The sequence below is a fragment of the Pteropus alecto genome, unplaced genomic scaffold (genome assembly GCF_000325575.1).
Source record: "Pteropus alecto unplaced genomic scaffold, ASM32557v1 scaffold86, whole genome shotgun sequence".
NCBI classification, from domain to species: domain Eukaryota; kingdom Metazoa; phylum Chordata; class Mammalia; order Chiroptera; family Pteropodidae; genus Pteropus; species Pteropus alecto.
This window is the reverse complement of record NW_006442109.1, coordinates 34,907,920-34,923,683: the sequence shown is the minus strand read 5'-3', so window position 1 is coordinate 34,923,683 and position 15,764 is coordinate 34,907,920. Positions and strand designations below refer to the sequence as shown.

General features: G+C 39.9%; 1 protein-coding gene across 1 annotated transcript in view; it reads right to left on the bottom strand.

Annotated features, from left to right (window-relative positions):
- Nucleotides 1–15,764, bottom strand: part of KIAA1257 (KIAA1257 ortholog) — a 68,964-nt gene that overhangs the window by 7,086 nt on the left and 46,114 nt on the right. Inside the window, exons 9-11 of the mRNA XM_025038767.1 lie at nucleotides 14,431–15,329; nucleotides 4,231–4,425; nucleotides 1,959–2,256 (exon numbers count right to left, since the gene is read on the bottom strand). Of these exons, the coding sequence (XP_024894535.1) occupies nucleotides 1,959–2,256; nucleotides 4,231–4,425; nucleotides 14,431–15,329 (1,392 nt within the window). The remainder of the gene's footprint in view (nucleotides 1–1,958; nucleotides 2,257–4,230; nucleotides 4,426–14,430; nucleotides 15,330–15,764) is intronic.

Here is a 15,764-nt window from a genome sequence, read left to right as displayed (position 1 = left end):
AACTGACTGAATGGGAGAAGATATTCACTTATGGCACATCTGATAAGAGGTTAATATCCAAAATACATAAGGAACTCATACAACTCAACAACAACAACAATAACAATTAAACTAACAATCTAATTTAAAAATAGGCAGAAGACCTGAACACATATTTCTCCAAAGAGGAAATACGAATGGTTAATAGACATATGAAAAGATGTTTGAGGTCACTAATCATCAGATAAATGCTAATTAAAACCACAATGAGCTATCACCTGACACTTGTCAGAATGGCAATCATAAATAAATCAAAGAACAAGTGTTGATGAGGATGTGAAAAGGGAACCCTCATACACTGTTGGTGGGATTGCAAATTGGTACAGCCACTATGGAAAACAGTTTAGAGGTTTCTCAAAAAATTAAATATGGATATACTTTTTGACCCAGCATTGTACTTCTGGGTATTTATCCAAAGAAAACCAAAACAATAATTCGTAAAGTTCTATGCATCCCTATGTTCATGGCAGCACAATTTACAATAGCCAAGACATGGAAGCAACCTAAATGTCTATCAACGGATGGCTGGATAAAGAAGTTATGGCATATATATATGGCATATATATATATAAATATATATATATGCCATAACTATGGCATAACTATATATATATATGCTACATATATATACACAGTGGAATATTACTCACCCATAAAAAATGAAATCTCACCATTTGCAATGACATGGATGGGCCCAGAGGTTATTATGCTGAGTGAAATAAGTCAGACAGAGAAAGTTAAATACCATATCATTTCACTTATATGCAGAATCTGAGAAAAAAACTAATCAAAAACAGACTCACAAATATAGAGAATAATCTGGTGATGGCCAGAGGGACAGGGAATAGGGTCCTGGGAGAAAGGAGTGAAGGGTTAAAGAAGTACAAATTAGTAGTTGATAGATGGTCACGGTATGGGGAGCACAGCATAGGGAATGCAGTTGCATTAATGTAATGGCTAGGTGGAGAGCCAGAGGAGAGAAAGAGCAATTAGGGTGATCGTTTTATAAACTACATAAATGTCTAACCAATATGCATTATACTTGAAACTAATAATAAAATAAAATTTAAAAGAAAAAGAAAAACTTTCTAAGAAGATTAATAAATCTAAAAACTGGTTTCTTAAAAAACTAAAAACTTAAACACTAATGGAAAAAAACTTCTTCATTGGTTATACAAAGAATGCACACATACAAAGTTTACACACTTCCAAGGCTACCCCCCCTTTTTGTTACTAGAAATTGGGGTGGGGTCAGGTGAGGTGGGCAGCTTCATACAGACCACTGGCAGCCAACTTCAAGACATATCTTGGATGTTGGTGTTTTGTCTTTTTGGTTGGTATGTGATGAAGAAGGTTCTCCTTAGCCATTCAAGCCACATAACAACCTGCCTTCCATCACCTCATCAGCTTCTCAGTCTCCTACTCTCTTTCTCTTACATTTTCTCATGCAGTTTATCATTTAGTTTGTCATGCATTTCTCTCCTGTGTTACTTAGACATCTCAAAACATCCATGCCCTTAGTAGCTTAAGCAAGATGTCACACACACATGCATGCACATGTGAACACACACACACACACACACACACACACACACACACACACACACACACACACACACACACTAGTTCTTCCTCAAAGATGAACTCTGGGGCCAAGGTAATATACCTAAGAGCATTTCTTTCACTTCAGGATGGATGCCATAGCCGGGAGCGAGTGCTGCTGGCATGGTTCTTCCCTGCACCAAGTACCTACTGCCCATCCTGCCTGGGATCCCAGGGCAGGAGAGTAGACACAGGCTAGAGGCAGATGTTCCACTCAAGAATTGGTCATCTTCCCGATATCTCCTGGCGTGTAACTAGACAGCCCAGGTAGGGCAAAGGCCTGGGTCCTTTGATCCCGGATTGGAGAGAGTGCCTACCTGAATCAGATTGTGCTTCTGGCCCTTATTCTTCATCATCACAGTGTTCCGCCACTGCAGGTACTTCTCTTGGTGGGCAAGGATCTCACAAGTGAGGGTGGAATTCCGACTTCGGAAGTCCTCAAGATTGGGGGCAGGATGAGGTGGTATGGCCAAAAGTTTTCCATCTGTAAGTTCTTCTTGTGAAATGGGCAACCCAAACTCTTGGCTCAAGTCTTTGATCATGGTGGAAGAAGGCAGCAGGTCTCTTGTGATTACCTCCCTGAGCTTGGTGCTGTGATGGCAGATACAGTAGATTCTAAAAAACAGAAGAGCAACCTTACTCAGACTCACGTACATTGCAAGATAGGTCAAGCCATCTCCATTTTACAAGAGGAAATGAAAGCTCAGAGAGATTGATTATTTGGTCCCAGGTCAAAGAGCTTGTATACAAGGAGCTTAGAGTCAGTCAGTGAGCCACAAAGGGGAAGGCCTGCTTCTCTCTGTCCTCCCAGCCCACAGAAGTTAAAGGCTTCTTACCTCCTGCTCTGATTATTTTTCTGCTACTGTGGTCTTATTCCATGCCTCTCACCAACTACTGGGAAGAAGCCCCAACAAACTGGCTGTCAAGGGCATTGATTTCGGAGTTCCTGCTCCAAGAGGAGGGTGTTATGCACACAGCTTCATATCTTAACACAGATCAAGGACTGAGTGGTCATGCCTTCTTCCACCCCAAGGACTCCCCCTCATTGCCTTTTCATGCGGTATAGTGTGCATCAGGCACTTGATTCATTCTGATGCCCTCGAAAATATGTGTGGGGTGTTATTTTTGCTGCTTGCTGTCTCTGCTGCTTCTGAGGTCTGATGTGAGGTGGATGCCTAAAGATAGTGAACTCTGCTTCTCTGCTTCTCACTAGCTGAGTACCCTGAGCAACCAACTTGGCCTTTCTGAACTTCTGTTTCCTGACATTTCAGACAGGAATAAATTAGCCATAATGGATATAACTACCTAGGATGCAGAGAGCACTTAATAAATAGCAGTTTTTTCCCCCTTCTTCTAATAGAATCCTCCAGCTACTTTCTATCATCCACTAGGAGGGGCAGGGTCCACCCTCCTGCAATTGACTACCATGGCTGTGAATATCCAAATGCTCCTGTACCTCTCCAACATGAGCCTCCTGCTGTGTCCCTTCCTCACTTGCAGCTTTGGCTGCTGTTTTGAGGTTACCCAATTTGTACCTGCCCAGTCCCTTGGGTAGAGGAGTGCATGGAGGGTTAGGGAATAAAAGAAAAGCCTCCTTAGCTCTGACTGAGTTTTCTTTTTCCACATCCCTCGTATTCTCTTCTTTTCTCTCTCTCTTTTCTGCCTTTACCCTCTCTTCTAGGTCAGATCTATTGTTGGCTTTAAAAATATAGATATTTTATACCTCTTGCCCCAAACTGGCAGCAAATGGATTGTACATCTGCTGTTTCTCAAGGTTAGCCTTTCCTGATCTTCTGAAAGAACCAGCCACTGCCCTTTACTGCACTACTGAGTCTGGCATAGACTAGCTATGGTCTCAGTGTACCTCACTGCACTCTTCTTTGTCAGTCTTCACCTCTATACAGGGTCTGCTTCTCTTGGTGCTCCTCTTACAGTAGGCACTAGAAAGCGGCCATTCTATACACAAATGGAGGAGCTCCACAGGAAAACATGAGCAGAGCAACCCAGAAGGAGTACACAGCTTCCCAGTGCTTGCCACTGAAGGTCTGGGAGTTCACTAGCATTGGAGCAGAAGAAACAGCACAGGCAAAAGGGTGCAAGCAGTGCAAGATCCAGATATTTGGAGAATGGTTTTCTGAGGAATAGGGAGAGAGGGTGGAGCAGGAGATTCAGGGAGAAGCAGACAGAAAAGCAAACAATTGATTGAGCGAAAAAGCTTTGTTAGCCTGGTAGATCTTGCGTATTCAGTCCTTACTGTTTCCCTATAATTAACTGAAAAAATGGGTTTCTCACTGCTCAGGCTATTCTAGGCTATTCCCCAAGTACAGCAGATAAAGTCATGTGACATGTGTTTGAATAAACTATCTTCATTTCACCAATATGTTTCTCAGACTCTCTTGAGAGAACATGTGGAATAGTGGGAATGTTATAGGCTTGGGGTCTCTTGAAACTGCACTCTACTTCTGGCTCAGCTTCTTTGGGCATAAAGAATAATAAAAACAGCATCTCCAAAGGACACTCTGCTGCCCACAATGGCCACCACAAGGCAGGCTGGCAGCTTCTATTCCTGTAGCAGTCTGGGGAGCACACCTGGTCAGGGCCTGGAAAGCCTTCTGTGGCACTGAGTTGCGAATGTAGAGTGCTGCGTGCTTCATGAGCTGTGACAGCGGCTTGAAGAGGTGCACGTGGTACAGGATGGTCTCAAGGTCTGCATAGAGGCGGTGTTGAAACAGCAGCTGAGAGTTGTAGAGCACCTTGTATTTCCCATGTTCTGATTTGGTAATTCTGCAAGAGAAGGCCACAGGACAGGGCCTTAACATTGCTCTGCAGGCTCTTGGAATACTGTGTGATTTAGCTCTGGTTGGCAGGGCTTTTGTACCTTTAAAAATGCTGAAACCAGCCTTGACTTGCCCATGCCCACTGCCTTCCCCTAATCCTCCCCTAATTCTCATTTTGCATGCTGGCTATACCAGCCTGGCAATTTCTAAACACACCCTGCTATGCCACCCCCTGTGTTTGGCACATGTTGTTCTCACACCTTGTTGAATCTGGTGAAGTCTACACATATCCTGCATAACCTCCTGGTGGATCTGTGTGTTTTGGAGATTCTTCTTTCATGAAGTATGTGTTCAAGTCTTTTGCTCATTCTTCTACTGGGATGTTTTTTGTTATTTTCTTATTGATTCACAGGCATTTTTATATGTTCAGCATACTAGCTCCACACATTGCAAATATTTTTTTTTCTGCTTGTGGCCTGCGTTTTCACAATTTTTATGGTCTCTTTCAATGGACAGAAGTTATTAACTTTAATATGACCAAATCTATCATTCTTTTCCTTTATTTTTTTGTACTTCTATCTTACTCAAGCAATATTTCTTTATTCTAAGGTCATGAATATATTCTTCTATATTATCATCTAAAACCTTTACAATATTACTTTTCAAAAATAGATTTTTTTTTCTGGTGAAATCTGAGTAAGACCAGGTACTCGTGGTCTAGTTAATTGTACTGTCCACAAATAAGGCATGTCAGATGTCACCATTGAGAGAAACTGAGTATTGGGTACATGGGACTTCTTTATAATATTTTGCAACATACTATAAGTCTACAAGTATTTAAAATAGGTTTTAAATCCACTTGGAACTCATTTTCATGAATTGTGTGAGCTAGGAAATTAGGATACTATCAGTAATTTAGGAATTCTTCAAATTGGTAAAAGACATCTATGAAACCCTACACCTAACTTCATATGTAATGGGGAAATATCAAATGCCTTCCACCAAAAATATGAAACAAGACAATGATGGTACCATTTTTATATAAAATAATACTACAAGTCCTAGCCAGCACACTAAGGAAGACATACAGTTTGGAAAGGAAGAAATTAAATTCCCTATTTGTAGATGACATGATGGTTTATGTATAAAATCTCAAGGAATCTACCAAAAACAAATAAACTAACAAGCACATATTCCTCAAACCTTGAATTATAAGGCTCATCTCCTACGTAAGCTGCAGAATCTATAAAGAGAAATTTCTTTGTATTTCTTTATACAAGTGGTGAACACTTGGAAACTGAAATTAAAAATATAATACAATTTTAAATAACTTAAAAAATAAAATTCTTAGATATAAATCTACCAAGACATATTAAGAATGTATATGTTGAAAACTACAAAATCTTGATGAAAGAAATTAAAGATCTAAATAAATGAAGAAACATATCATATTCATGTACTGAAAGACTTGCCATAGCAATAAAGTCAGTTCTTCCCAAATGATACATAGGGTTAGCACAGTTTCTATCAACATTCTAGCAAGACTTTTTGTACATGTAGACAGTCTATTGTGCAATTTAAACGAAAATGCAAATGAACCAGAATAGCTAAAACAATTTTGGAAAAAAAAATAAAGTGAAATGAATCACTTTTCTTGACTTTGATTATATAGCTACAGTGATCAAGACTGTGTGGAACGGAATAGAGAACCCAGAGATAGATCAATACATTTATGACCCACTGATTTTTGATAAAGATGCAAAAGCAATTCCATAAAGGAAGATAGTATTTTCAAAAAATGGTGCTTTAGTAATTGGATATGCAAGGGCAAAAAAACTAAAACACAACAACAACAAATTTAACCTAGATTCCGGCTCAAGATGGTGATATAGTAAGATCCCGAACTCACTTCTCACAAACACATCAAATCTATAGCTACAGATGGAACAGTTTTCTCTGGGGGAAAATAAACTCTAAAAACTAGCTGAGCAACCCCTATACAAAGGGCAAACAAGAAAAAGCCACATAGAAGCAGATAGAAAAGGCTGATATAATCTCACCATAAAACCCACTTCCAGCACAGCAAACCACTGTGTGAAGGAAACTCAAAACCAGATCTTTGTCTTGAAGAGTGAAGTATTCTTACTCCACATTGGGCACCTCAGCTTTTAAGACTGGTATCTGAGAGATGAGACCACAAAACATTTAGCTTTGAAAATCATTGAGCCTCACTCCCACAAAATCTGCGAGTCTGTGGCAAACTGGGGAAAATAATGGTTTTTAAAGGGCTTGTGCCCAGACTCAATTGCCCCAGGCCCCAGTGCAGAAGCATCTCTTTGAAAAGTACCCAGACTATATAGAGACTTATTTGCTAATTTTAAAGCACTTCTTGTCTGGGAAGCACTTTACTTCTCTTTTGACTCTAAATGATAGCTTTGCTGGGTAGAGTAACCTTGGTTGTAGGTCCTTACTTTTCATCACTTTGAATATTTTGTGCCAATCCTTTCTGGCCTGTAAAGTTTCTATTGAGAAATCAGCTGACAGTCTAGTGGAAGCTCCCTTGAAGTAAATAACTGCTTTTCTCTTGCTGCTTTTAAGATTTTCTCTTTGTCTTTAACCTTTGACATTTTAATTATGATGTGTCTTGGTGTGGGTAGACCTCTTTGGGTTTATCTTGCTTGGAACTCTCCGGGTTTCCTGGGCTTGAATGTCTATTTCCTTTGTCAGGTTAGGGAAGTTTTCAGTCATTATTTCTTCAGACAGGTTTTCAATTCCTTACTTTTTCTCTTCTCCTTCTTGTACTCCTATGATGTGAATATTGGAATGCTTGATTTTGTCCCAGAGGTCCCTTAATCTCTCATTTTTAAAATTCTTTTTTCTTGTTGCTGTTTTGATTGGATGTTATCTTCTAAATTGCTTATTCAATCCTCTGCTTCATCTAATCTAGATTCCCTCTAATGTATTCTTTATTTCAGTTATTGTATTCTTTATTTCTGACTGGTTCTTCTTTAGGTTTTCTATTTCCATTTTTATCTCTACTATCTGTTTGTTGAAATTCTCACTGAGCTCACTGAGCACCCTTATAATCAGGTTTTTGAATTCTGCATTTGGTAGATTTCATATCTCCATTTTGCTTAGTTCTTTTTCTGGAGCTTTGCTCTGTTCTTTCTTTTGTTTCTTTGTCTCCCCATTTTGGCTGACTTCCTGCATTTGTTTCTATGTATTATGTGGAGCTGCTATGTCTCCTGGTCTTAGTGGAGTGGGATTTATGTAGTAGGTGTCCTATGGGGGCCCAGTGGCATAGCCTCTCTGGTCACCTGAGCTCGGTGCTCCAGATGTGTCCCTTGTGTGGGTTGTGTGTGCTCTTTTGCTATAGTTGAGCCTTGGTTGCTGCTTGCATGTCGGTGAAATAGATTGACCCTCAGGCTGATTTGTTGTAAGGACTGGCCATGAATACAGTGGAGAAGCTGTTGTTCAGGGGTTGACCCTACAGAGCAGGATTTACTTTAGCAGGACTCTGGTGCTTGCCCAGTTTGCCCTTTGGGTTTGTTATTTCTGGAGATGGTTGGGTGGTACTCTGATGTGGTCTGAAGTTGGCCACTGAATGTGTTGATTTCAAGGCCTCTTGGGCAGAGCTCTAGGGCAGGCCAAGTGTAGCCGCTGCTTGTGTCCTGCCCAGGGGCACTTGGTATGAACTACAAAGTGATCTGTATATGAATGTCTGTGCAGATCTGTATACGATCTGTATATGTTAGGCTTGGAGGTACCTGAGAGAGGCTAAGCTGTGATCCAAGGTTGGCTGACATTAGTGCCAGGTTTGGAGCTGCTTAGAAAGAGATACAGAGCACACCAAGGTCAAATGCTGCTTGTTTGGGGTGAACCAAGATAAGCCATTTGTATGGAAAAGCCATTGAAATTGGGTGGGGCAGTCTCAGGGAATCACCAGGGTGCGACAACCAGTGTTAGCAAGGTTGATGGAGATTCAGATATGGAACTCACCTGCATCTGCATGCTGAGATGGGGAAGACTCAACAAAGAAACAATGGCTTCTGCTATCACTTCAGGAAAGAAGAAGCTGCCTCTCCAGTTGTCACCCTAGAGCCAGAAAATTCAGTTCCTCCCTATATGTTTCTGGCATCTTTTGAGCTGCTGGCTCAGCAGTGGAGCTCAGAGCAAGTGAATCCATTAACTAGTAAGTCCATGTGTGAGCTGTTTAAGAGGACTGCCTGAAATTCCAGCAGTCCTCCATCTCTCTCAGCCACAATATCCAATGTTTCACATCCAGAAGTTCTGGAGATTTCTTTTCCTGGCACTGGAATCCCAGTGTGGGGTTGGGACCCTCGCTCCTCCAGAGTACCTCCACAACCAAGATATCCCTCCCAATTTTTATTTGCCACATGTGGGTATGGAGCCAGCTTGATCCACATCTCTGCACCCCCGCCATCAGTCTCAAGGTGGCTTCTTCTGTATATTCTTAGTTATAGGATTTCTGTTCAGCTACTCGTCAGGCAATGCTCAATGATGATTGTTCTGTACTTTAGTTGTAATTTTGATATGGTTGTAAGAGGAGGCAAGCACAGTGTTTTCCTACTCTGCCATCTGGACCAGAACTCCCAGGCATTCCTCTCAAAGGGCCCACACGTGATATTACTTGCTAATTGAATAACTGGGTATGAGCTCCATTGCTTGGATAACAGCTTGAAAAGTACCAGGGGCATATGGAGAGGAACCAAATTGTCTGGCTTCAGGATAAAAGCTGGAGTAGCAGCTCTGGATATGACAGAAGTGCTGGTAGGTGCCATAGTTCCTTTGCTGAGCCCTACCCCCACCCAGCATGCAGGTGGGTGCCAAGACTGAGCCTTCATCAAATTCTCTCCACACTTGAAATTCTCTGAGATATCACCAGACCTAACTTGAGCACAGGCTGAAACCTCTTTCAGCAGCTGTTACAAGGATCCAGCTGCAACTTCTGCTGTGGACTTTTCTAAAATCTCAGAAAGGTCCACAAACACAAAATAAGCAGGACTGGCCTCAGTGTGCCCTGTACAACTTGTTTTTGTTTGTTTGTTTTACGAATAAATGTTTTCAAAAATTTTGAGCAGATACCCAGAAGAGGGATTGCTGCATCATATGATTATTCTATTCTTAATTTTTTGAGGAATCTCCATAGTGTTTTCCATAGTGGCTGTACCAATTTACATTCTCTCCAGCAGTGTATGAGAGTTCCTTTACCCCCACAACCTCTCCAATACTTGTTATTATTACAGTTATTATCTTGTTGAAAATAGCCATTCTTACAGGTGTGAGGTGGTATCTCATTGTAATTTTGCATTTCCCTAATATCTAGTGAAGTTGAGCATCTTTTCATGTCTCTTGGCCATTTGTATGCATTCTTGGGAGAAGTGTCTGTTCAGGTCCTCTGCCCATTTTAAATTGGATTGTTTGTTTTCTTGTTTTGAGTTGTATGAGTTCTTTATATATTTTGGATATTAGCCCATTATTGGAAGTATTGTTTGCAAATATCTTCTTCCATTCAGTTGGTTGCCTCTTTGTTTTGTTGAATACAATGCAACATACAAATGATATATTGTTGAATTGTGCACTTGCAACTATATAATTTTATTAACCAGTGTATTCCTAACAAATTTAATAAAAAATAAAAATAATGAAAGCATATATCATGCTCATAGATAGGAAGGATTTACACTGTTAAAATGTCCATACTAGCCAAAGCAATCTACAGGTTCAGTGCAATCCCTATCAGAATACCAACGGTATTTTTCACAGAACCAGAGAAAATTATCCTAAAATTCATATGGAACCACAAAAGATCTCAGATAGCCAAAGCAATGTAGAGAAAGAACAACAAAGTTGGAAGTGTCGTGCTACCTGATAACAAACTATACTACAAGCCTATAGTAATCAAAACGGCATGGTATTGGCATAAAAACAGACACATAGATCAATGGAACAGAATAGAGAAATAAAACCATGCCTATATGGCCTATTGGCCAATTAATCTATGACAAAGAAGGCAAGAACATACAATGGGGTAAAGACAGTCTCTTCAATAAATGCATCTGGGAAAACTGGACAGATAAATGCAAAAAATAAAACTATACCACTTTCTTACACCATATAGAAGAATAAACTCAAAAATGGATTAAAGACTTAAATGAAAGACCCCAGACCATAAAACTCCTAGAAGAAAACAGAGGAAGTAAACTCTCTGACATTGTTCTTAGTAGTATTTTTTGTACATGTCTCCTCAGACAAGGGAAACAAAAGAAGAATTAAACAAATGGGACTATATCAAGTGAAAGTTTTTGCACAGCAAAGCAAACCATCAACAAAACAAATAGACACCCCACCAAACAACAAAAGAACCAACAATCCAAAATGAAGAGAAGACCCGAATAGATACTTCTCCAAAGAGGAAATACAGATGGTCAATAAAAATACGAAAAGATGCTCAAGGTCACTAATCGTCAGGGAAAGGCAAATTAAAACCACAATGAGCTATCACCTCATACCTATCAGAATGGCTATCATCAATAAATCAAAGAACAGTGTTAGTGAGGATGTGGAGAAAAGGGAACCCTCAACACGCTGTTGGTGGGATTGCAAATTGATACAGCCACTATGGAAAACAGTCTGGAAGTTCCTCAGAAAATTAAAAGTGGATTTATCTTTTGTCCCAGCAATTCCACTTCTGAGTATTTATCCAAAGAAAACGAAAGCACTAATTTGAAAAGATATATGCACCCCTATGTTTATTGCAGCATTATTTACAATAGTCAAGATATGGAAGCGACCTAAGAGTCCATCAATAGACGACTGGATAAAGAAGAGATGGTACATTTATACAATGGTCTATTATTCCAGCCTTAAAAAAGAATGAAATCCTACTATTTACGACAACATGGATGGACCTAGAGGGTATTATGCTAAGTGAAATAAGTCATAGAGGAAGACAAATACCATATGATCTCACTTATATGTGAAATCTGAAGAACAAAATAATCAAATCAAGAAAACAGAAACAGATTTATAGATACAGAGAACAAACTTAGGGTTGTCAAGTGGGAGGGGTTTTGGAGGTGTAGGTGAAATTTTTGAAGGGATTAATAAGAATAAATTGGTAGTTATAAAATAGTCATGGAGATGAAGTACAGTGTATAAGGAATAGTCAATATTATTTTAATAATTATGGTGGGTAGTGGATTGATTGGGGGATCACTTCATAAATTATGTGGATGTCTGATCACTGTGCTGTATACCTGAAACTAACATAAAATAATGTCAAATATCAAAAAATATTTAAAAGTTGTTTAAAATAGAGATTGCATTGAACCTATAGATCTAATTTGGGGATAATTGACACCTTTACAATAATGAGTATTCCAATCATTATACATGGTATCTCTCTTCACTTATTTAGGTTTTCTTTAATGTTTCTAAAAGTTCTATAATATTTATGGCAGAGGTCTTTTGCTCCTTTTTGTCAAATTTATTGCTGTCATATTTTATGATACTTTTAAACTGTTTCTTTTTAAAATATTTTTTTGCATGTAAATGGTATTTAGAAATTCAATAGATTAATATATTAATTTTTATATTGAGAAACCTCATTGAGAAATCTATAATACTTTTAGCATTATTTTTGAATTTCCTATAAATTTTAAACAGATCAACATAGTTTAAAACACTTATTTCAATTTATGCAACTTCTCAGCAATTGTCTCAGTAATTTTCAGCAAATGCTCAGTATTTTCAGTCTCTCTTATTTTTTAGTATAAGCATTTAAGACTACAAAGTTTTCTCTAAATAATGCTGTAACATCATCCCACAAATTTAGATATTATACTATTTTCATTATTGCTCTGTTCAAAAATGCCTAATTTCTATCATAGTTTCTCTTTTGACCCATGGATTATTTGGTAGTATTTGTTAATTTCCCAAGCATTTTAATTTTTCTTGTTAATGAACTGGGGTCAGTGAACATTCTTTATATCATTTCTGGCATTAGAAAAAGAGCTTTTCATTGAGATAGAATGCACATACAATATTCCTTGAGTTAGCCAAACTGCAAAGTTTGAAGGCACAGTCCCCCAAACTGCCCTGACTTCTGATACCAACAAGTTTGGTAGTTCCTAAAAGCACACCCAGCTTCCTCAGTTTTCTAGAAGAATTTATAGATAGTTGTTATGATCACACTCACAGTTTATTACAGGGAAAGAATACAGATTAAAATCAGCCAAAGGAAGAGATAACATAGGGCAGAGTCCAGGATGCTTTCAAACATAAAACTTTCATTAGTCTTTCCTCATGGAATCAGGATATATTTCCCTTATGACATTAATGAGTGACAATATACAGAGTAATTTCCTTGAGCCTTGGTGTCCAGAGTTTTTATTGGGGTTCTATTACAGAGGCATGATTGATTAATTACTTGATGGCCCATGTGGCAATCTCAATCTCCAGGTCAATTGACACTGCATAATCCAAATCTCCCACCCTAAATCATGTTGTTGGCCTTTTTGGTAAAGCCAACCTTCATCCTGTGACTATCAGGTAAGGCTGCTCTCACTCTAAGATCTGGTATTGTCAGCTCCCAACTTAAACAAAAACATTCCTATAAGGTATAACATAGATTACTTCCCAAGAAGACAAGGGCAAAGGCCAGACCTCTCGGGCAAGGTTGAATTCTTTCCTACATATCATAAGAGTTAACCCTTTTAAAGTGTACAGTTCTTTAATTTTCAATGTACACACAATGTGTGCAAACATACAAACTAACTTATTCTAGAACATTTTTATAACCCCCAAAAGAAAATGTGCCCATTAGCAGTCATGCCCCACTTTTTTATCATGCCTCCCCTGAGACCTAGGCAACCACTGACCTATTACTATTTTATGGATTTGACTAGTCCACACATTTCATATAAATGTAATCATATATGTGGCCTTTATGTCTGGCTTATTTTACTTAGCATAATGTTTTCCAGGTTCATCTATGTTGAAGAAAGTGTATTAGGACTTCGTTCCTTTTTTTATGGCTGAATGTTATTCCCTTGTGTAGACATATCACATTTTGTTCATTGGTTTATGGACATTTGGGTTGTTTCAACTTTTTGACTACTATAAATAATACTGCTATGAACATTCATTTGCATGTTTTCTGTGTGAATATATGTTTTCAGTTCTAGGAAGATAACCAGCCTTATTTAACACTAGCTTTTCCCAGTGCCTCTTGGCCTATCGGCACATTGAGACAGGCCCCACAAGGTTTCACTCCCTTCCTGAGTGGATAGGCTCAACTTCTAGACTCTTTGCTATTAGCAATATCTGGTTTCTGGGGCATCTGAGCTCTGAGGACAAATAGGGGGCCTGTAGACTAAAGGAGGATGGTCTTATTTACTCAAACTTCAAAATCATAAAAAGAAAAGAGAATTATCATGTTACCCAAACTAGAGAATGACAGGACCATGAGGAACCACTTGCTCCAGCCTGAAATCAGATACTTTAATTGCCTCTACAATGTCCCAACTGAGCAGCCATCAAGTGCTCCTGAAGGCCTCTAGGAAAGGGGAATTTTCTGTAGCCTAGGCAGCCCCTCTAGATTCAAAATAATCACATGTGTGTTTTACCTAGGTGAGTTGAAATCTATTTCCTTGTGGTGTCCATCTTAGGGTGATACAGAACTTTCTGCTCCTTGTTAATCAAATAGGCCCCTCAGAAGTCTGAAAGCAGGATGCATTGTCCTGAACCACCTTCTCTTCTCTATATCTCCTAGGTCTTGCCTTCACCTAAAGCCAATCAATTCTTCCTATTAGAAATTCCAATTACTGAGCCTTTCTAAGCACCATATAATAAACCCCAAGAGGAAATTAATCAACATATCCCCTCCGCCCCAGACAAAGAAACTGGACTTCAGCTTGGCTTTAAAGATCTCTCCACTTAGCATCCAGATGACATTACTTTTACATGAAATGCAAAACAAACCACCTACCGGCTTTGGTGGCTCTCCCATAGCCTCTTCAAGCCTTGGTCAGCCAAGCCTTCCAGAATGAGGAGATGAATCTTCCCATCCAGCAGATGGAAGCCAGTAAGCACATCTAGGTCCTGCTTTTCCTGGATCTTCACCCGCATCTTAAAGGCTGATAGGATCTGCTGGATGTTCTGGATAGGGTAGGAGTCCAGATCGAGGGCCTTGGCATTGATCATGGTGATGTCCTGCAGCAGGCTGTATAAGAGGAAGATCTTCCTGGAGTTAAATACAAAAATGATGCGGCCAAACTGGGTGCCTGTGAGGTCTGGATCAGGGGCTTCTGCCACAGCCCTCAGTGGAACTGCTATGTCCACTCGGAGCTTGAGCATGGAATTGGCTTCTAGATAGTTGCCCATGGGCATTGGGCCATGACGGAGGCCATCTGTAGGTACCTGAAACCCCACAACTTTCCTGCTCCTGCTGTCCTGGTATATGGGCTTGGGCTCACAGCTGTAGATGGGAACAGCCAAGTTCAAGTACTTGTGGCCGAGGAGGAGGTCAGCAAAACTGACCTGAGCAATCCCATAAGGGTCCCACATCTTGTTTTGAGATTCAAATGGGTTGTTCTCTGTCTCTCTGGGTGAGATGAGGGCCTGGAAGTTGAGGTATGAATCCAGAGGGTCCTCCCCAAACAGGGTGGGCTTCCGGGAATACTCTTCTGACTTGCGGTCCCGATCATGAACTTCCACCACCATGGGAGGGCCCTGTAGGTATTCCTTCAGTTCTCTGGGGTTCATTGCCCCAAGAAAAATGACATTGATGTCCTGGAAAGAGACGTGGCTTCTATGAGGCTGTCCCTCAGTCTGGTGAACTGGAGTCTTATAGAACTGGTACCTGCAGTACACAGGGGTGCAGAGCCTCTATGAGAGAGCAAGGAGACATCAGGTCACTGGGCTGCCATGGCAGTCACTCTGTCTCCCCTCTAAAAGAAGGCTCCAGTACATGGGTCTCAAATCCCAGTGCCACACTCTACCTGTAGCCCTTGTAGCCTAGGTTTCTTCATCTACAAAATACTGATGAGAAAGCCTGCTCTGTAAGATTATTCACCAGATTGAATGACGTATATGAAAGTACCAAGATGGTGGCTAACACAAGAAAAAGGCTCAATAAGTATTAGTCACTATTTCTCTCTCCCAAACAGTGAGTGCCATGAAGACAGGCCATGTGCCTTTTTCACATCGATATTTCTAGCTCTTAGCCCAAGGCTAGACAAAGAAAAGGTGGACACAGGTAAACCATATTTTCCAGATATACATTTGTGGGGAGGGGTGGTTGGCACAGGCTCACCTTTAGCA